The sequence below is a fragment of the Salvelinus fontinalis genome, chromosome 11 (genome assembly GCF_029448725.1).
Source record: "Salvelinus fontinalis isolate EN_2023a chromosome 11, ASM2944872v1, whole genome shotgun sequence".
Lineage (NCBI taxonomy): Eukaryota > Metazoa > Chordata > Actinopteri > Salmoniformes > Salmonidae > Salvelinus > Salvelinus fontinalis.
Window position 1 is genome coordinate 25,427,467 of NC_074675.1, and position 21,428 is coordinate 25,448,894.

Here is a 21,428-nt window from a genome sequence, read left to right on the forward strand (position 1 = left end):
ACTTTTCCCCACATGTTACATTACAGCCTTATTCTAAACTTGATTAAACATATATTTTTTCCTCATCAATCTACACAATACCCCATAATGACAAAGCTAAAACAGGTTTTAGAAATGGTTGCAAATGTATTAGATATAAGAAACAATATGTAATTTACCTAAGTATTCAGACCCTTTGGTATGAGACTCGAAATTGAGCTCAGGTGCATCCTGTTTCCATTGATCATCCTTGAGAAGTTTCTACAACTTGAATGAAGTCCACCTGTGGTAAATTCAATTGATTGGACATGATTTTGAAAGGCACACACCTGTCTATATAAGGTCCCACAGTTGACAGTGCATGTCAGAGCATAAATCAAGCCATGAGGTTAAAGGAATTGTCCGTAGAGTTCCAAGACAGGATTGTATCAAGGCACAGAAAAATGTCTGCAGCGTTGAAGCTCCCCAAGAACACAGTGGCATCCATCATTCTTAAATGGAAGACGTTTGGAAGCACCAGGACTCTTCCTAGAACTGGCAGCCCGGCCAAACTGAGCAATTGGGGGAGAAGGGCCTTGGTCAGGGAGGTGACCAAGAACCCAATGGTCACTCTGACAGAGCTCCAGAGTTCCTCTGGGGAGATAGGAGAACCTTCCAGAAAGATAACCATCTCTGAAGCAATCCACCAATCAGGCCTTTATGGTAGAGTGGCCAGACGGAAGCCACTCTTCATTAAAAGGCACATGACAGCCCGCTTGGAGTTTGCCAAAAGGCACCTAAAGACTCAGACCATGAGAAACAAAATTCTCTGGTCTGATGAAACCAAAATTTAACTGTTTGTCCTGAATGCCAAATGTCACATCTGAAGGAAACCTGGCACCATCCCTACAGTGAAGCATGGTGCTGACAGCATCATACTGTGGGGATGGGTAGACTATTCAGTATCAAGGGAAAGATGAACAGAGCAAAGTACAAAGATCCTGATGAAAACCTGCTACAGCACGCTCAGGACCTCAGACTGGGGTGAAGGTTAATTTTCCAACAGGACAATGACCCTAAGCACACAGCCAAGACAATGCAGGAGTGGCTTCGGGACAAGTCTCTGAATGTCCTTGAGTGGCCCATCCAGAGCCCGGACTTGAACCCGATCGAACTTCTCTGAAGAGACCTGAAAATAGCTGTGCAGCAAAGCTCCCCATCCAACCTGCCAGATCTTGAGAGGATCTGCAGAGAAGAATGGGAGAAACTCCCCAAATACAGGTGTGCCAAGCTTGTAGCGTCATACCCAAGAAGACTCGAGGCTGTAATCACTACCAAAGGTGCTTAAACAAAGTACTGAGTAAAGGGTCTGAATACTTATGTAAATGTATTATTTCAGTTTTTTATTTATATAAATTTCCTAACAATTATAAAAACCTGTTTTTGCTTTGTCATGGAGTATTGTGTGTAGATTGATGAGAGAAAAAAACGATTTAATCAATTGTAGAATAAGGCTGTAACGTAACAAGAAAAAGTCAAAGGGTCTGAATATTTTTCGAATGCATTGTATACAGTTTAAGGTTAGCATTAGGTAAGAGTAAGGGTAGAGGTTAGGGTAGGGACATCCCCAAGGATCCCCTATAGCAGGGAGGCATAGGGGAGATCGGGGTTAAATGTGACACTGGTCAGGTGCAACAGGTAGGCCTACATTATATTCACAGTACATTATCCTTGTCTGTGTACCAGTGGACTGTTTTTTGGGGACATTCAAGTCATTAAAGGTTGCTAGCAACAAGATAGCATAATGTTTAGAGTTTGTGATCTAGCTGATGATTAGCCCATTGGGGTAAATGCAAATGGAAAACCATCAGACTATTTATTTATAGCCACTATGCTGCATCAGTACAACAGGTGATCATGCTTATTGCTGAATAGCACACCTGCCTGATGGTATGGACCAATATGTTATTGTGCTAATTTCTGGAGGGGGAAATTATTTTATTTTAATTCATTTTGGAGTAGAATGTCCTTTTAGAAAGTCACCAGAATTGACCTTTTCACAGTCATTCTCCTCCCAAAACGTTTAAGTCCCTCCACGACCTGGAGACCTAGTATGCTGTGATACAGTGTGTCAGTTTATTAGGTACAACCATTTAGTACCGGGTCCCCATTTGCCTCCAGAACAGACTGAATTATCCGGGGCGTGGATTCTACAAGTCAGAAATGTTCCACAGGGATGTTGGTCCATGCTGACGCGATGGCATCACGCAGTTTCTGCAGAATGGATGCCGGTACATCACCGCCACCAGCCTGTACCGTACCAGGCAGGATGGGTCCATGGACTCACGCTGTTTACGCCTAATCCTAACTCTGCCATCAGCATGACGCAACAGGAACCGCGATTTGTTGAACCAGGCGATGAGGAGTGAAACCCGATGTGGTCGTCTGCTACAAAAGCCCATCTGTGGCAAGGATCGATGAGATAATGTTCTGCACACCACTGTTGTACTGCGTTGTTATTCATCTGTCTGCTAAGAAAGGAACGATTGGAAAATAATTTTGGTTCCAACCACTGCTTTAGAGTGCAATAAAAATAGCATACAAGCAGTTTTACTATGACTTCTGCAGTGCATGGCCAGATTAATCAAGGTATGAATTCGGAGGGCAGAAATGATTAAATATAAAGGCATTAGACCTCTCACTAAAGGCATCAGTCATATAAAAGTTATACTTAAATCCAAAATGGTTTTCTAGTAAATTAGTAAGAATGTCTCACCGCATGTTCAAGAATGTCCTTTTTCCCTTTATTCAGATTACAACCGCTCACTTTTGGTTATTTGAAAACGAAATAATCTCCAAAATATCGTATTTTTAAACAAGCCTTAGAAAGTTGGTTGCAATTTCAGTTTATTCCACCTGAAAAGACAGAACAAATAATACAACAAATATTGTGGTTAAACTCAAATATATTTTACTAGTTGATAAAAAAGGTATAATCTTGGATTAGCTAACACAACGTGCCATTGGAACACAGGAGTGATGGTTGCTGATAATGGGCCGTTGTACGCCTATGTAAATATCCCATAAAAAATCAGGCGTTTCCAGGTACATTACTCATTTACAACATTAACAATGTCTGCACTGTAATTCTGATCAATTTGATGTTATTTTAATGGACAAAAAATGTGCCTCAAAAACAAGGACATTTCTAAGTGAACCCAAACTTTTGAACGGTAGTGTATATATGTATATATATGTGTGTGTATGTACATATGTACATAGATATCTATATATATATTTACCCCCAAAATATATGGGGGTTTGGAAATTATGCAGACAATTACATTGACGGAAGCAACAATCTATCCGCAATATTAAAGCTGATCCACCCCCTAAAAAAAAAAGATTAAAAAAGAAAGTCTAGAGCCCTGGGGGGGAAAAAACCTTTTAAAGGCCTCCCCACTTGTCATCAGAGAGCTAATTCCATGCAATTCTACACATTTGTCCGTGGGGCAGAGAGAATGCTGCAGTGTAAAGCATAAAGTACAGTGCATTTATGTTCAAAACAACATTCTTAGGTAATACAAGAATTGAGTTGATTATTTGCGTCAGAGGCGGCTGGTGGGAGGAGCTATAGGAGGATGGGCTCATTGTAATGGCTGGAATGGAATTCATGGAACAGAGTCAAACATGTGGTTTCCATTCCAGCCATGACAGTGAGCCCATCTTCCTATAGCTCCTCCCCCCACCCACCTCTGCTAAATGTGGCTGCCAATATCTGTGTAAACCAGGCCCATGCTGTGCATCTATGGGTAAAGATTTCATTTGGATGAATAATATTACTATGTGTTGTACCCTCTAAACTTTTTCCAATGATCCCTTGCCCAAAATTCGTTAAATCTGTTGTTTATAGCCATAAATGAAATATGAAATATTTCATGAAATAGGAACGTTTTATACACACTGAGTGTACAAAACATTAGGAGTACCTGCTCTTTCCATAACATAGACTGACCAGGTGAATCCAGGTGAAAGCCTTGATCCCTTATTGATGTCACTTTTTAACCTGTGTCCTCCCCAATCATCCACAGCGATTGAAGTGGATTTGAAGGATGTTTAAGGCTATTCTTTAGCCTTTTAGTTTATTAGGTACCGTTCACGATAATGGTTCGCTCGTACAGACAGTGAGTCACTTGGCCTTGGCTTGCCCGACAGGCTGCTTTACTGTATATGATACAGTATTTTGCGATCAGGCAGCGGACCCCTTGTAGTACCTCCGCTGACCCCCAGGCGTCCGCGGACCCTATTTAAGAACCACTGGGCTAGGCTACTTTGGATATTGAGGCTCGGATTTAAGTAGGTATATTATTGGTGGATTTGACGTGTTTTTGCGTATTGATAGTCTATCCCTGAAAAGTTGATTCAACCTATGGGCCTTTTTTTAACAGAAGAGCTAAAATCAATAGTTTTCCTTGAATTGACATGACCAAAGTTTCGTTTCTAGACCTACTGTGGGTTACGTAACGCTAGATGGCGATAGTGCTCTATCTAGTGAGGCGCTCCCTCCTAAAGTCATGACACAATTGTATCACGTCTCGCACATTAGCCTCCTTGAACGTGAAATACTTTTTTTGTTGATGAATCAGCTGCCTGACATGCTCGTACTCCCGTCCGTATTCATTTTGGTTGTTAATTACCAATACATAGCATAAGTCAAGTTATAAATGGATCATTGCAACCAATAGTCATATTGATAAGAATTCGCCTATTTGCATGTAGCAACACATGTATATTGGTGTGAGCGTTCGAGAGGAATCAATGCCTGCGTTTTTTGTTGGCTATTATGCAGATAGTAGATGTAGTCTTATTGATGTCGTCAGATGTTTTGTTTACAGACGTTGATTTCAATCATAACTGATTCATTTAATGGGACTCTTCTGGGCAGATGCATCAGAATGTGACTGCTTAAATGTTGTATTCCAAACAGTTTCTGTGTCATTTATGCTACAGATAAATGGTGTCGATGCTGATAAAGGGAGAAGGGGGTATGCGGAGAGACGGTGAGAGAGAAAGAGAGAGAGAGAGACTTGGGAGACCAATCGCTGCCGGTGGGTGTTTTTTTGTGATTCATTTGGCGGAGACGCGCGCTCGCTGCTTGGCTGGATGGCTGCATGCGCTGTCCCTTTCAGCACCGAAAACCAGAGGCGCGTGCATCTGTGAGTGGGATGCGAAGGCGCGAGGAACCCTCAATCAAGTCACGGAAAAGCAGGTAGGCATTTTTTTAAATTACATATTTCGTTTCATAAATTTCGTATGTCTGAGAAGGTCCCATCAAACATCCTTCTTCCAGATTTCTCCTATCTTCCTCTATCTGAAGAATCCATCGCTCTTAACCATCTGCATTTTTTTCTCCCTCATTGTTAAATTAATTACCCTCGATGGTTCTACAAATTATCCCTTAAAAACTATTTATCCTTTCATTATCGATATGCATAGTTGATGTTGACAGTCCACGGTATCGTTAATCAGTCGTGACCTGTAGCTAAATGAGAGAGTTCAGGGTTGGGAAAGGAAACTGCTGAGCTCCGCAATGAAGTTCCGATATTGACCCAAAGGAATGGCGCGCTCTGCTCTGTTCCGCGCGCCAAGAAACAGCATCCCCTCTGATGGCATTTAGGAATGATCCATACACCTGATCTTATCTGTAGCCCAAACGTCGTATTTTGTGATATAATTAATTATAATTAATATTGGACAATTAGATTAAAATAATTGGGATATGAATAGTGTGATTTTCAGAGCTCACTGAAAAAGGACGCATTATTTCACACACATGAACGACGCCGTCTCAATCTAAAGACGCAAAATGTTATATTGAACTTGAATTAAAAACATTATGGCTTGATAATGTTTTTTTAATCTAATTATATGTATGCTACCATGAAGACATCATTAGGTCGTTATTTCTCTTTGGAGCACAAACAAGATTTGTATTCCACAGCTGCCTGCTTCATGCCACTGCTTTAATCAGTCGTGTGTAACAGAGGGTGGCGGTGGTATATCCCAAATTGAACCCTATCTATCCCCGCAACAAATCATACTAACACACCACTTCCACCACGTCTTCTGTGAGGAGTTCCGTTGCTTCTCTCATCTGCAAGAACGGGTCAAGGGAATTGGAGAATCACAAGTCAATTTAGGGGGGAACCGTTGGAGGGATTACGGATGTGTTTGATTCGTTCCCGTTTGTTGGTGTCTTTACCTGCCTGTGATCGGAATGCAAAAAAACACATGTCATATTCAACGGGTGCGATGAGAGGTGGGAAACGAATGGGGAGGAGGAGGAGGGAGAGGAACGGGCGGGGAGAGGGGAGAGAGAAACGAGCAGAGGGAGGGGGAGAAAATAGCAGAGGGGGAGAGAGAGAGAGAGGGGCGAAAAAGCGAGAAAAGCCATCACTTTGTGGAAAGAGCAGTGTGCTTCCCAGAGAACGTCTGTACACGAGGAGACCTAATATAATGACCAGTAGAGCGGATGGTGCAGCCTGACACCTAGTGATTGGTGTAAATTAAAAAGTGAAATGTGCCAGTCTCTGCCTCGCAGGGTAATACTCCCTTCATCTTACTGCCAACAATAACGACCACACTGTTGGAATTTCTACCGTCCTATCAATTCTCTCTTATTAGTGAGTCACACGTTCCAACCCGAGCAGGATCGAACGTGATAACGTTTTATTGCAGAAGTGAAATAAAATTGTGTAAAAGAAAACAATACGTTGAAAGATCCATTCTTACACTGTATACCCCAAGCCATTATTAACTCAAATACTTCCAGTAAGTTGAACTCAAAGTCAATGAAAAGTCATTATTGCTTAAAATGTGTATGTGGTACTGACTCAAAACTAAATGAGAAATCACATCAACTCAATTTTTTTTTAAAGTTATAAATAACAACAAAATAATTTTTTCCCAGCATGCTCTACTGCAGGCCAAGTTTTTAAAATTGTTTTTAATATCTGTGTTTTTGCATGTAGGTTGAGGGATGGATTGATAGATAAATATTATGTGAAATAAAGACAAATAACGCATTTTTTTCTAAACTAATCGATAATATTTTTTGCACCCCTTACTGAAATGGTTGTTCCAGTTGAAATGTCTTACATAGTCTCCTCAAAAATGTCGTGCTCCTTGCAGTCATTGTGAATGCAGAGTGTTGGTAACTAAGAATTCCAACTGTTGAATAGCCTATCTCTGTCTGGTTTACGCATCACTTTGCAAGCCAGCGTAATGTGACTAGCAATTAGGGTTGCAAAGTTCTTGTGAATATCCCAGGTTTCCAGAAATTGTGGTTGGAAGATTCCTGGAAATCCTTCAACCAGGATTTTTTTGAAAATCTGGTAAAGTAACTAATTTTGTTCAACCTCAAAACAAGGCCTTATGTATTGTCATAAAGAGTTTAATTATAATAACATTTGCCTAGGAACTCACTTGGTGAAGGCCCCAGGACTGAAATTTAATGATTTCAACAACCATGTCACTAACAATACAGTCATGGGTGGTAACTACAATTCACTTGAAAAGGCAAGGCACACTGGGAAATTATGGTGGATGCGTGGCTTACTCAAAATGTTCAAGCTGATACAACTCAAATCTGGAACCCCTACAGGCTCACAGTGACTATAGTTTTGAGTAAAGACTACACAATTACTGTACTCAAATATATTAAGTGAAATGGATTTCCTCAAAAGTTTTGCGTAAAGACAGCACATTGGGGTTTACAGTGTACGCATGAATACAGCCTGAATAGCCAATTAGGAATATAACCAAACCATAAAGGTGTACTGTTTTATATTAAAATGCGTGTGCCTTACCCAAGTGCATTATATATATATATTTTATTGTTAAAGTGCTTGGTAAAGTGCTATAGTAATGTTATCCTTTCAAGGTAAATGATTCATGTATTTCCTTAGAGTATAGTTTGCAACCATAGGGACTATACACTGAGTGTACAAAATATTATGAACACCTGCTCTTTCCATGACAGACTGACCAAGTGAATCCAGGTGAAAGCTAGGATCCCTTGTTGATGTCACTTGTTAAATCCACTTCAATCAGTGTAAATGAAGGGAAGAAGACAGGTTAAAGAAGGATTTGTAGGCCTTGAGACACTTGAGACACTTGAGCCATGGATTGTGTGTGGGTGCCATTCAGAGTGTGAATGGACAAGACAATATATTTAAGTACCTTTGAACGGGGTATGGTAGTAGGTGCCAGGCGCACTGGGTTTGGGTTAAGAACTGCAACGCTGCTGGGTTTTTCACGCTCAACAGTTTCCCGTGTGTTTCAAGAACGGTCCACCACTCAAAGGACATCCAGCCAACTTGACACAACTGTGGGAGGCATTGGAGTCAACATGGGCCAGCATCACTGTGGAACGCGTTCAACATCTTTTAGAGGCCATGCCCCGACGAATTGAGTCTGTTCTGAGGGCAAAAAGACTGTTCCGAGGGCAACTCAATATTAGGAATGTGTTCTTACTGTTTTGCACACTCAGTGTATATGAAAGTGCTGGATCTGTGGAAAGGTGATATTGATATGTGTGGAAATATGGGTACATGGAGAGGGAGGGAGGGAGAAATATTGCCACGATGTCCCGAATATACATTAGGCTATTTATATGCAATGATGCAGCAGTTCCCTAGCGTCTCAGCATCCCAGAAACGCGCAGCCGGTTCAGCCCACACAAGCATACTGCGCAGCATCTGTGCCTTTTGGAACGCACACGGGCGCGCGCAAAAGTGGTCATGTCACGCAGGAGGAATTTAGACTTATTTAGCCAATACTGCCATATGTACAGTATCGCTACGAATGTGAAACTCATTGATATTTCCACATTGGGATGTTATTAATATGCTCTTCTATCCAACTCAGAAGAATATCCACACAGTTGACTATTTTGGGGAAGCGGGTGTGGTCAAACCATAACCGATCAAACACACTATTAGGAAGGCCCTCTTCGTCTCTCTCAGTGATTGTCTTTTCCTCCATGCCTTTGTTTTGTCTGAGGAATATTGAGTGATGATATGATGGGAATGATTCAAAAGGCACTCGCCCATCTGAGCAATCTTTTTGCAGGTGCATGGCAACAGTTGAACAAGAGCTCAGAGCTCTGACGAAGGCCGTGAGGCCGATACGTACGCTTATTAAATATCAGTGATACTATCAAGAGCAGTGTGCGGTTTCCTTTTGCCTTATGGATATGAATGATAAAAGTTAATTAGTGGGCTACAGATAAACTAGGCCGACCAGTGGATATTATATTTTGAGGTAAAGAGGGCACTCAGTAGCCTAATCTGATTGGCCAGCAATGACATCACTTCCATTCGTGAAGGATATTCAAAGCGGGAATGAGACCAGCAAGAAAACAAAGAGAATTAAACCAAACCTGCTCCACGAAAGCCTTGCCTCTTCTCACTGACTCACATACTAGGATGGCTTGCTGCATCATCCCTGTACTGTTTCTGATGATAATGATTAGGTAGCTGAGGTGACACCTCCCAGGTGTTGATTCCCATGCATCTGTCAGTCAAACAGGTGTAGAACCAGTAGATGTTCACTGAATGACTGAATGATTACACACTGAGTAACCTTCACTCTGTCCACGTGAATAATGCATTCGGGAGCGTTGTTGATGTGTTTGACAGGCTTGGCACTTTGTGCATGACAGGCTTGGCACTGGCGGATAGGATGGACTTGTCAGTGGGATAGGATTGGTGGTTGTGTGTGTGTGTGTGTGTGTGTGTGTGTGTGTGTGTGTGTGTGTGTGTGTGTGTGTGTGTGTGTGTGTGTGTGTGTGTGTGTGTGTGTGTGTGTGTGTGTGTGTGTGTGTGTGTGTGTGTGTGTGTGTGTGAGGGGGGAGGGTGCTGTACTGTGTGTGTGGCAAATGCTCATCTCTCTTGCTCTTGAATCTGGAAGACAGGTGTTGCAGCATGAACAGTGATTTGTGAATGCCTGTGTGTGTGTGTGTGTGTGTGTGTGTGTGTGTGTGTGTGTGTGTGTGTGTGTGTGTGTGTGTGTGTGTGTGTGTGTGTGTGTGTGTGTGTGTGTGTGTGTGTGTGTGTGTGGGTGTGTGTGTGTGTGTGAGGTAGGGAGAGACTGTGTGTGCTACCCAGTAGATGGCTGATTGAGGCACTGACTGCTTTGTGTTCTCTGTGTGTGTATCTTGCAGGGTCTGCTGAAGATGTGAGTTCAGGATTATCATCACTGCAGCTGCACTCACCTCCTCTACTAGTCTCTCTCTCTCTCTGTCTCTCTCTCTCTCTCTCTCTCCTCTACTGGGACATGCATGCCTCATGGGCCCGGGACATCTTAGAGCGGCCTGCTAACTCCTTCCCAAACTCCTCCCCCGGGGGACTGACGCCCTTTCACCTATGATCCCGCCCACACTCTCCACAGTAACTTCTCAGTAACTCCTCCCACAGCCGCCATCCAACTGTTACCATGGCGTTGTCGGAACCCCAACGCCTCCCTTCCCTCCTCGCCGCAGGCCACTTCCTTTTCCACTTCCTTACCTCATGTTCCTGGCTCCTCCCCCTGGCCTCCCCTCAGCGAATCACGGACCCCGCCATCGGCACTGCGCCCAATCAGGAGTACGCCCACTCCATCCGATTGGAAGGCGACATCATCCTGGGCGGCCTGTTCCCGGTGCACTCCCGGGGGGGCGGCGGCGTGCCCTGCGGGGAACTAAAGAAGGAGAAAGGGATCCACCGTCTTGAGGCCATGATGTTTGCCATCGACCTGATCAACAAGGACACAGAGCTGCTCCCCAACATCACCCTGGGGGCCCGGATCCTGGACACCTGCTCCAGAGACACCTACGCCCTGGAGCAGTCGTTGACCTTTGTCCAAGCCCTCATCGAGAAGGACGGCTCGGACGTACGCTGTGCCAACGGCGACCTGCCCATCTTTGCCAAGCCTGATAAGATCGTGGGGGTGATCGGGGCGGCGGCCAGCTCCGTGTCCATAATGGTTGCCAATATACTGAGGCTGTTCAAGGTAAGGACACTGGAACGTCTCTGGGTTGGTTTCTGGTGGGTCTAGTTTAGTTTGACTTGAGTTTGGTTGAGTTAGTCAGGCTGGGTCTGGGTTAGATTGTCTTGAGTTTGGTTGGGTTAGTCAGGCTGGGTCTGGTTTAGTTTGACTTGAGTTCGGTTGGGTTAGTCAGGCTGGGTCTGGTTAAGTTTGACTTGAGTTTGGTTGAGTTAGTCAGGCTGGGTCTGGGTTAGATTGACTTGAATTTGGTTGAGTTAGTCAGGCTGGGTCTGGTTAAGTGTGACTTGAGTTTGGTTGGGTTAGTCAGGCTGGGTCTGGTTTATATTGACTTGAGTTTGGTTGGGTTAGTCAGGCTGGGTCTGGGTTATATTGACTTAAGTTTGGTTGGGTTAGTCAGGCTGGGTCTGGCTCTGGGTTAGATTGACTTGAGTTTGGTTGGGTTAGTCAGGCTGGGTCTGGTTTAGTTTGACTTGAGTTTGGTTGGGTTAGTCAGGCTGGGTCTGGTTTAGTTTGACTTGAGTTCGGTTGGGTTAGTCAGGCTGGGTCTGGTTAAGTTTGACTTGAGTTTGGTTGAGTTAGTCAGGCTGGGTCTGGGTTAGATTGACTTGAATTTGGTTGAGTTAGTCAGGCTGGGTCTGGTTAAGTTTGACTTGAGTTTGGTTGGGTTAGTCAGGCTGGGTCTGGTTTATATTGACTTGAGTTTGGTTGGGTTAGTCAGGCTGGGTCTGGGTTATATTGACTTAAGTTTGGTTGGGTTAGTCAGGCTGGGTCTGGGTTAGATTGACTTGAGTTTGGTTGGGTTAGTCAGGCTGGGTCTGGTTAAGTTTGACTTGAGTTTGGTTGAGTTAGTTAGGCTGGGTCTGGTTAAGTTTGACTTGAGTTTGGTTGGGTTAGTCAGGCTGGGTCTGGGTTAGATTGACTTGAGTTTGGTTGGGTTAGTCAGGCTGGGTCTGGTTTAGTTTGACTTGAGTTTGGTTGGGTTAGTCAGGCTGGGTGTGGGTTAGATTGACTTGAGTTTGGTTGGGTTAGTCAGGCTGGGTCTGGTTTAGTGTGACGTGAGTTTGGTTGGGTTAGTCAGGCTGGGTCTGGGTTAGTTTGACTTGAGTTTGGTTGAGTTAGTTAGGCTGGGTCTGGTTAAGTTTGACTTGAGTTTGGTTGGGTTAGTCAGGCTGGGTCTGGGTTAGATTGACTTGAATTTGGTTGAGTTAGTCAGGCTGGGTCTGGTTAAGTGTGACTTGAGTTTGGTTGGGTTAGTCAGGCTGGGTCTGGTTTATATTGACTTGAGTTTGGTTGGGTTAGTCAGGCTGGGTCTGGGTTATATTGACTTAAGTTTGGTTGGGTTAGTCAGGCTGGGTCTGGGTTAGATTGACTTGAGTTTGGTTGGGTTAGTCAGGCTGGGTCTGGTTAAGTTTGACTTGAGTTTGGTTGAGTTAGTTAGGCTGGGTCTGGTTAAGTTTGACTTGAGTTTGGTTGGGTTAGTCAGGCTGGGTCTGGGTTAGATTGACTTAAGTTTGGTTGGGTTAGTCAGGCTGGGTCTGGGTTAGATTGACTTGAGTTTGGTTGGGTTTGTCAGGCTGGGTCTGGTTAAGTTTGACTTGAGTTTGGTTGAGTTAGTTAGGCTGGGTCTGGTTAAGTTTGACTTGAGTTTGGTTGGGTTAGTCAGGCTGGGTCTGGGTTAGATTGACTTGAGTTTGGTTGGGTTAGTCAGGCTGGGTCTGGTTTAGTTTGACTTGAGTTTGGTTGGGTTAGTCAGGCTGGGTGTGGGTTAGATTGACTTGAGTTTGGTTGGGTTAGTCAGGCTGGGTCTGGTTTAGTGTGACGTGAGTTTGGTTGGGTTAGTCAGGCTGGGTCTGGGTTAGTTTGACTTGAGTTTGGTTGAGTTAGTTAGGCTGGGTCTGGTTAAGTTTGACTTGAGTTTGGTTGGGTTAGTCAGGCTGGGTCTTGTTAAGTTTGACTTGAGTTTGGTTGAGTTAGTTAGGCTGGGTCTGGTTAAGTTTGACTTGAGTTTGGTTGGGTTAGTCAGGCTGGGTCTGGTTTAGTGTGACTTGAGTTTGGTTGGGTTAGTCAGGCTGGGTCTGGGTTAGATTGACTTGAGTTTGGTTGGGTTAGTCAGGCGGGGTCTGGGTTAGATTGACTTGAGTTTGGTTGGGTTAGTCAGGCTGGGTCTGGTTAAGTTTGACTTGAGTTTGGTTGGGTTAGTCAGGCTGGGTCTGGTTAAGTTTGACTTGAGTTTGGTTGGGTTAGTCAGGCTGGGTCTTGGTTAGATTGACTTGAGTTTGGTTGGGTTAGTCAGGCTGGGTCTGGTTTAGATTGACTTGAGGTTGGTTGGGTTAGTCAGGCTGGGTCTGGTTTAAGAACCCTGGTAGTTTCAGTGTTGGTGATGTCATGGTTTGTGTTTACATTGATGTCGAGCCATACCGTGGATATTTGTGTTGTGTTCGTGCGGATACTATTGCACTGTGTGTGTAGGTGTTGAACACCAGCCACTGTGTGTTGGATGTAGGGGGTCTCTTTACAGTAAATTGATTATATTGCTGGCTGCCAGGGCCTGGGCTTCATCATGTCTATCTCCCTTCCTCCTCCTCCTTTTATCCTCCCCTCCTCAGATGGATGCTCATTGTTCCAGCAGGATATTACCCTGACCTGTGTGTGTGTGTGTGTGTCTGTCAGTCAGAGCCATTATTGTGTTCTCAGCCTGGCTTCTGACATTGATTCTCTGGTATTACACACGGAGACGCCACTTCAGCCAGCCGTGCTCTCTCACTACTGCAGGCAGATAAAGTTAAATTGTGACAACCAATTAAAATGCAATCAATCTAATTGAAGAATACTCCACTTCACTCTGCCCCCAGCCCAGGAGACTGTGTGTGTGTGTGTGTATGAGGTTTTGGTCATGGGAGTTTGATGTTAAAATTGGATCTATGCTAGACTGGTCTAGACTGGGCTTTCTAGAACATGGAGAAACAATGAAATCAATTACTGTCTAGGGTACAAAAGCCAATTAATGGTAGAGTGGTTGGAACAGAGGAGTGTATGTATACGAGCACAAGAGTGTCTGCGTTGCCGCCATCATTAGTCGAACAAGGTTGATCGATGCGAGCGCAATGTGGAAATATGTGTCTCCTAATGATCCATGTGACATTCTCAGCAATACACCTTTATCTTCTCTCTCTCTCTCTTCTAGCGCTCTCTCGCTCTCTCTCTCTCTCTCTCTCTCTCTCTCTCTCTCTCTCTCTCTCTCTCTCATATTTATCCTTTTTCTCACCATATCACTGCCCTGGTTCTGTGTGAGTGGCAGTGCTGTAGTCTAACTCTGTGCATAATAATATTAAACATGATTTAGGGAGGAATCTGTCATGGAAACGGCACACACAGGGACTTGTGTTTGGGTGGCTGCGCACAGCTCTCATCTTTCTAATCGGATTTAGAGCAGGGGATTGGTAGGCTTGTGTGTGTGTCTGTCTGTGTGTTTGCATTGTAAAATTTGTGTGTGTGTATGTGTGTGTATGTATACACTGAGTATACAAAACATTAAGAACACCATCATAATATTGGGTTGCACCTCCCCCACCCCCCCCCCCCGACCCCACAGGGATGCTGGTCCATTTTGACTCCAACGTTTCCCACGTTTGTGTCAAGTTGGCTGGATGTCCTTTGGGTGGTGGACCATTCTTGATACATACGGGAAACTGTTGAGCATGAAAACCCCAGCCGCATTGCAGTCCTTGACGCAAACCGGTGCGCCTGGCACCTACTACCATAACCCCTTCAAAGGCACTTAGATCACCCTTTGAATGGCACACGTACACAATCCATCATCGACTCTGGTTGAAGTGGATGAAACAAGTGACGTCAATAAGGGATCATAGCTTTCACCTGGATTCCCCTGGTCAGTCTATGTCATGGAAAGAGCAGATGTTGTTAATGTTTTGAACACTTAATGAATGTGTGTATGTGTTTGTGTGTCTCTCTCTCTCTCTGTGTGTGTGTGTGTGTGTGTGTGTGTGTGTGTGTGTGTGTGTGTGTGGAAGGATGGATTGTGCTCCGTATCACATTACTATGTAGATGCTTTATCTGCTGCTTCATGTCTCATGAATGATGCAGTGTGTGTTGCCGTCTGGAAATAGCATGTTAGGAGAAGATGTCATACTGGGTGGCATAGGCCAGCTAATCTCCCCACTGGAGCCCCCAGACTCCCTTAGCAGCACAGAGGAGAAACCAGATGCATTGAGCAGCATGGTAAACCCAAATGGGGAAGCCCAGTGATGGTGGAAACTGTGAGGAATTAGATCCAAGATGGAGGTTGGGTGGATGGAGGTTCCTGCCCCGGATATTTCAAACACAACATACTCTCCTACTCAGCCCGGAGTTCTTCACATCCTAACAGCAACCAGGAGATCTTAGAGAGGAGAGACTGACTGCTTCCCAAATGGCACCCTATTCCCAATATAGTGCATTACTTTTGACCGGGGCCCATAGGGCTCCGGTCGAAAGCAGTGGACTGCTTAGGGAATATGTGGGACACAGACATAGACTCTCTCTCAAATAAGAGGAGAACCTAGATGCACCTAGCAGACACTACCAGCATGGTGGTGGTGGAAACTGGGAGGAACGAGATGGAGGATGGATGTATGGACGTTCCAGCCCTGGATACCCCAACCAGACACAACAGTTTCCCTCCAGTAACCCTTCCTTCTTGCTGCTCCATGTTTCACCCCCTGTCTCTCTACAGAGCAGGGCTGCTAGTGGACACGGACTGTGGGTATCTCCTCCCTTCGTTGCCCCCTGTAAGGCAGGTTAACCAGGCCTACACCTGTCCCGCCTGCCTGGTTGGGTATTGATTGAGAAGCTCCAGGGGGGCCAGGTTGGTAATTATACGGTGGATTATTAGATCTATCGGACTCTGGATCACTGTGTAGACAGGCTCGGGGTCCATTCTATTTCAACCATTTAAACTGAAGAAAAGGGCAGATAGAAAGGGAACGTTAGTGATGTCTTGTCCCATAATTTCCCGTGCATATTCAAAATGCATTTGTGTTTGGGGAGGAATAAGGGGTGTCTGTGTGTGCATGCGTGCGTTGGCGCGCGAGTGCATGCGTGTGTGAAGGTTTAACAGATAACGCGACACTCCTACAATGCAGCTTCTGGAGCAGTATTATCTGCTGCGATGTATGATATTACCCAGAGTCTCTGTGTTACTGTGTTACTATCGTCTGATAGGATGAGGAGAGGATCGTTTCTCTGTTGCCTGAGCTGGATTTCCTAGTCTGTCCATGAATCTCTCTGCTCCCAACTGGCCAAGAGGTAAGAGGATTGAGGGGGCGTAAGGGAATGATTATTTCAGAGTCTTGCTGAGAATCAAATTGGCGAGAGCAAATATTTTGAGGCCCCCCGGGAACATCATGCACTCTGTAGTTAAACTAAGAACACGTTGATAAAAGAGGATCATTTCAAAGACTGCTCAGTGAATTATTAACAATATTGTGTTGCTCCATAACACTCCGAAGACAACAATTCGACTGGAATGGAATTAACAGATACACGCTCACGAGTCATACACGGCACATAGAAGTCATCGTGATGATTTCGCCCTCTGCATTGAAGAGTTTAAAAGACAGAGTTACAGACGACCAGAAGGCCAGAAGGCAAGACTTCTGAGGATGTGACTGGACAGGTCCAGACAGAAAGTGTGCTAATATGTGTCTGTTTTACTGTGAACTGAGTTAGGGAGGGAGAGAGAGGGAGAGAAGAGAGAGATTGAGATCAACAGAGAGAAATAGAGAGCGTGTCTCTCTCAGGGGTCTCAGGGACTCTGATGATTGTGCTGTTGATCTCCTTAATGATGAGAGAATTAAGTGGTTGATAATGAAGCTAGGCGTTCTTCACATCACAACAACAACAACAACAACCAGGAGATCTCATTAGAGAGGAGCGACTGACTGCTTCCCAAATGGCACCCTATTCCCTAAGCAGTCCACTACTTTTGACCAGAGCCCTATGGGCCCTGGTCAAAAGTAGTGCACTACATAGGGAATAGGGGAGACACAGACGTAGACTCTCTCTGCCTGTCTCAAACAAGATGGCCGCCACACCACAGAGAGTGAAGACCATGCCCTCACTAACGAGGAGAGCTCTAATTTTACGTCTGAAATTATTTATTTTCAGCCAGGTTGACGTAATGATGATTCATCAAAAGAGCCCCGCTGGCAACACACACACACACACACACACACACACACACACACACAGTTTTTTGAGTGAAGTTTGTTTACGTGGTAAGTTATGATGTGTCTACCAGTTCCTCCTCAAGCTCTTTGAGAGTGATTCGAGGTCACCAGAGTTTGTTTTTATAATAAATCTGATTCTGGAAAAGCCTGGTGGTAGAATGTGTGTTTGGGGCAACTATCCCTTTAAGAGAATGGGGGTAACAAGTGTTTTTGGGTCAGGTCTGTAAGGAAGTTTGTGTAAGGGGTGAGAGTAGTGTGTTTGGACTAAGTGTGTCACGACTCACGAGTGTGTGTAACGCGTTTGTGTGAGGAGATTGTGTAATGGGTGTGAATTAAATATGTGTGTGATTGTCAGGAGTGTATTTGGGGTGCATGTGTTAGGTTTGTGTGTTTGTCTGTGTTTGTGCGTATATGGATATAGGATGTGTGTTTGAGGATTGTGTGAGTTTTAAAAGTCTCTGTGAGGAGTGTTCTTGGTCTGCTTGTGTTAGAAGTGTGTGTTAGTAGTGTTCTTGGTCTCCTTGTGTTAGAAGTGTGTGTTAGTAGGGTTCTTGGTCTCCTTGTGTTAGAAGTGTGTGTTAGTAGGGTTCTTGGGCTGCGTGTGCAAGAAGTGTGTGTTAGTAGGGTTCTTGGTCTCCTTGTGTTAGAAGTGTGTGTGTGTTAGCATCGTGCTTGGTCTGTGTGTGTATGAAGTGTGTGTGTGTTAGCAGTGTTCTTGGTCTGTGTGTGTTAGAAGTGTGTCTGGGCTGTTCTCTGAGACTTGTCACCTGCCTTTAAGGAGGCCCCCAGGGTTGAGGAGGAGATGTGTAAAATAACTCCGTAGGCTCCCTCTTATAAACCGCCTGTCAGAGTGACACACTGCAAAACAGCTTTTGCCTGAGAGAGAAACTGCCTGGTGATTATCATGCAGTATACCTCTATGGGTAGTCCAAGCAAGATGGTCAGTGCAAGTGACTGTGACTGTGTTGTCTTCTTAATGTTATCCTGTATGTCTACGGTATATGGGTAGTCAAAGCAAGATGGTTGCATGGCATGAACAAGAGCTTTGTTTTTGTTGCTGAACAACATAAGGAGACGAATGGAAGTTTGACACTCAACGCTTGGTTCTCTTGGTTGCGATGAGTGATGGAGTAGTCCCAAAGGGCAAACCCCAAGCTAAATCATCCTCGCCTCCTGCACTTTACAAGTTATTTGAAAATATTCAAATTCTGTACTTGTCTCAGGTTTTGTGCACTGGCTCTTACTGGCTCCTAGGGCTTTGTTGGAATACAGGGAAAGAGGGGAACAAGAGGGTTGGAAGAGAACGAGGGGAAAATAAGGGAAGAAAGAGTAACTCCCCTCTCTTTTCCCAGCCTCCTGTCCAGAGGGAGCTGTTTCTATGTTTTATCAGCACCCCAGAATTATTTTTAAAAGGATTGTGGGAAAACATGGAAACAGCATTAGTGGACAAGGAGAGAGAGCTGAAAATAGGCTGTGAATACTTAAATAGAGGTTAAATGGTGGTCGGCAGCACGACACTATGGTTTTCATCATTCACAACTACAGTTGCCAAATATCTCTAAATCTAGGACCTGTTTCAAATGATCCCCTTTCCGTAGCTACATAGCTATCCCCTTTACATTGCTACTTCATATTCACACTCGCTCTGGAATGGGAAAAATATCCTTTCTATTTTATTCAGCTAAGTTCAACTATGTTCTTTTACTATAAAATCATATCGTATAAAATAATGTCAGGGGACTTACATCTTGTCTGCTAAATGAACACGCCTACAGCCCATAGCATGGCACATAGCCAGATAACATACAGTAGGCCAACTCATATTCTGTTCTTCTGAAATACATTTGCTTCATATCATAATGTTTCTTTAGTCCTGCCGAAAATAAATCATGGATTTACTGGGATGGCGTTTTTTCAATTGAGTTATTAGACTTTAAAAAAATGTAGGACGTTCCAAATGTGCCCATCAGCAGATTGTATGCGTGGAGGCCCGGAGATGCCAAACGTGTTGATGTTAATTAACGGTCAATTACCGTCAGACCGGCAGTCTTTAGCGTGACAATAACCGTCTAACAAAATGTCATGACCGCCACAGCCCGAGTGTAGACTTCGGCTGGCCTCCAGAAACATAACACTGAAGTCCGAAACGGACAAAAACCTCACCAAATGTTGTCGTGATATATGCACTCTCCTGTTCTATCAGAACCCATTTCCGGACTCGTACAGGAATGGCGTGATCAGGATGTCTATGTATTTGTATATTCTTCCTCTCTATTGTCCCTCTACCACATATCCCTCTGTCAATGGATGGATTTGATGATTTACAGTGCCTTCGGAAAGAATTCAGATCCCTTGACTTTTTCCACATTTTGTTACGTTACAGCTTTTTTCTAAAATGTATAAAAAAAAAATGTCCTCAGAAATCTACACGCAATACCCCATAATGACAAAGCGAAAACAGTAAAAAATAAAAATAAATTGTAAATGTATAAAAAAACAAACAGAAATAACTTTACATAAGTATTCAGACCCTTTGCTATGAGACTCGAAATGAGGTGCATCCTGTTTCCATTGATCATCCTTGAGATGTTTCTACAACTTCATTGTAGTCCATCTGTGGTAAATTCAATTGACTGGACATGATTTGGAAAGACACACACCTATCTATATAAGGTCCCACAGTTGACAGTGCATGTCAGAGCAAAAACCAAGCCATGAGATCGAAGGAATTGTCCATAGAGGTCAGAGACAGGATTGTGTCGAGGCACAGATCTGGGGAAGGGTACCAAAACATTTCTGCAGCATTGAAGGTCCCCAAGAACACAGTGGCATCCATCATTCTTAAATGGAATACATTTGGAACCACCAAGATTCTTCCTAGAGCTGGCCGCCAGGCCAAACTGAGCAATCGGGAGAAGGGCTTTGGTCAGGGAGGTGACCAAGAACCCGATGGTCACTCTAACAGAGCTCTAGAGTTCCTCTGTGGAAATGGGAGAACCTTCCAGAAGGACAACAATCTCTGCAGCACTCCACCAATCAGGCCTTTATGGTAGAATGGCCAGAGAGAAGCCACTCCTCAGTAAAAGGCACATGACAGCCCGCTTGGCGTTTGACAAAAGGCACCTAAAGACTCTCAGACCATGAGAAACGATTCTCTGGTCTGATGAAACCAAGATTGAACTCTTTGGCCTGAATGCCAAACGTCAGGTCTGGAGGAAACCTGGCACCATCCCTACGGTGAAGCATGGTGTTGGCAGCATCATGCTGTGGGGATGATTTTCAGCGGCAGTGACTGGGAGATTAGTCAGCATCGAGGGAAAGATGAAAAGAGCAAAGTACAGAGAGATCCTTGATGAAAACCTGCTCCAGAGTGCTCAGGACCTCAGACTGGGGTGAAGGTTCACCTTCCAACAGGACAACGACCCAAATACAGGTGTGCCAAGCTTGTAGCGTCATACCCAGGAAGACTCGCGGCTGTAATTGCTGCCAAAGGTGCTTCAACAAAGTACTGAGTAAAGGATCTGAATACTTATGTAAATGTAATATTTCAGTTGTTTATTTGTAATAAATTAACAAAAATGTTAAAACCTGTTTTTGCTTTGTCATTATGGGCCATTGTGTGTAGATTGATGAGGGGGAAAAAAACGATTTCATCAATTGTAGAATAAGGCTGTAACGTAACAAAATGTGGAAAAAAGTCAAGGGTTCTGAATACTTTGCGAATGCACTGTATATGCAGAGACTGAGGGAATATGTAACAGACAGGGATATCTACTACACGAAACCTGACCTTCCTTTTCTCCCAATCCACTTTGAGACAAAAGATAGGGTTCTTCATAACTATCTTTAAGAACAAAGCTGTGTGTGTGTGTGTGTGTGTGTGTGTGTGTGTGTGTGTGTGTGTGTGTGTGTGTGTGTGTGTGTGTGTGTGTGTGTGTGTGTGCGTAGCTATAGAAAGAGACTGGTGAGACCCAGAGAGTAGAATAGGAAAAGGTACGAAAGCCTCTAAACTGTGTTGGTCTTGTCCATGTATTTTTAACTGTCTGTCTTTTTGGATCTGTGTGAATAATGCATAGAGGGAGAGAAGGAATAGCCAATAAGTGTTAGAATTTAATAGCCTTTGTGGCAGAGCAGGGCCCCACTGCGCCTCAGTGGCAACCCCTCTTTCATCCATCCTTCTCTCCATTCCTGATC

The 21,428-nt window shown here is 44.2% G+C and overlaps 1 protein-coding gene across 4 annotated transcripts in view; it reads left to right on the forward strand.

Annotated features, from left to right (window-relative positions):
- The first annotated feature begins 4,614 nt into the window (after nt 1-4,614).
- LOC129865374 (metabotropic glutamate receptor 8-like) overlaps nt 4,615-21,428 on the forward strand; it is a 250,393-nt gene continuing 233,579 nt past the window's right edge. For 2 of the 4 annotated variants that reach the window (XM_055938122.1, XM_055938120.1), the window contains exons 1-2: nt 4,615-5,227; nt 10,184-11,010. In XM_055938122.1, the coding sequence (XP_055794097.1) occupies nt 10,456-11,010 (555 nt within the window). In that variant the 5' untranslated portion in view covers nt 4,615-5,227; nt 10,184-10,455. The remainder of the gene's footprint in view (nt 5,228-10,183; nt 11,011-21,428) is intronic. The other 2 variants (XM_055938119.1, XM_055938121.1) reach the window with 2 other exon arrangements.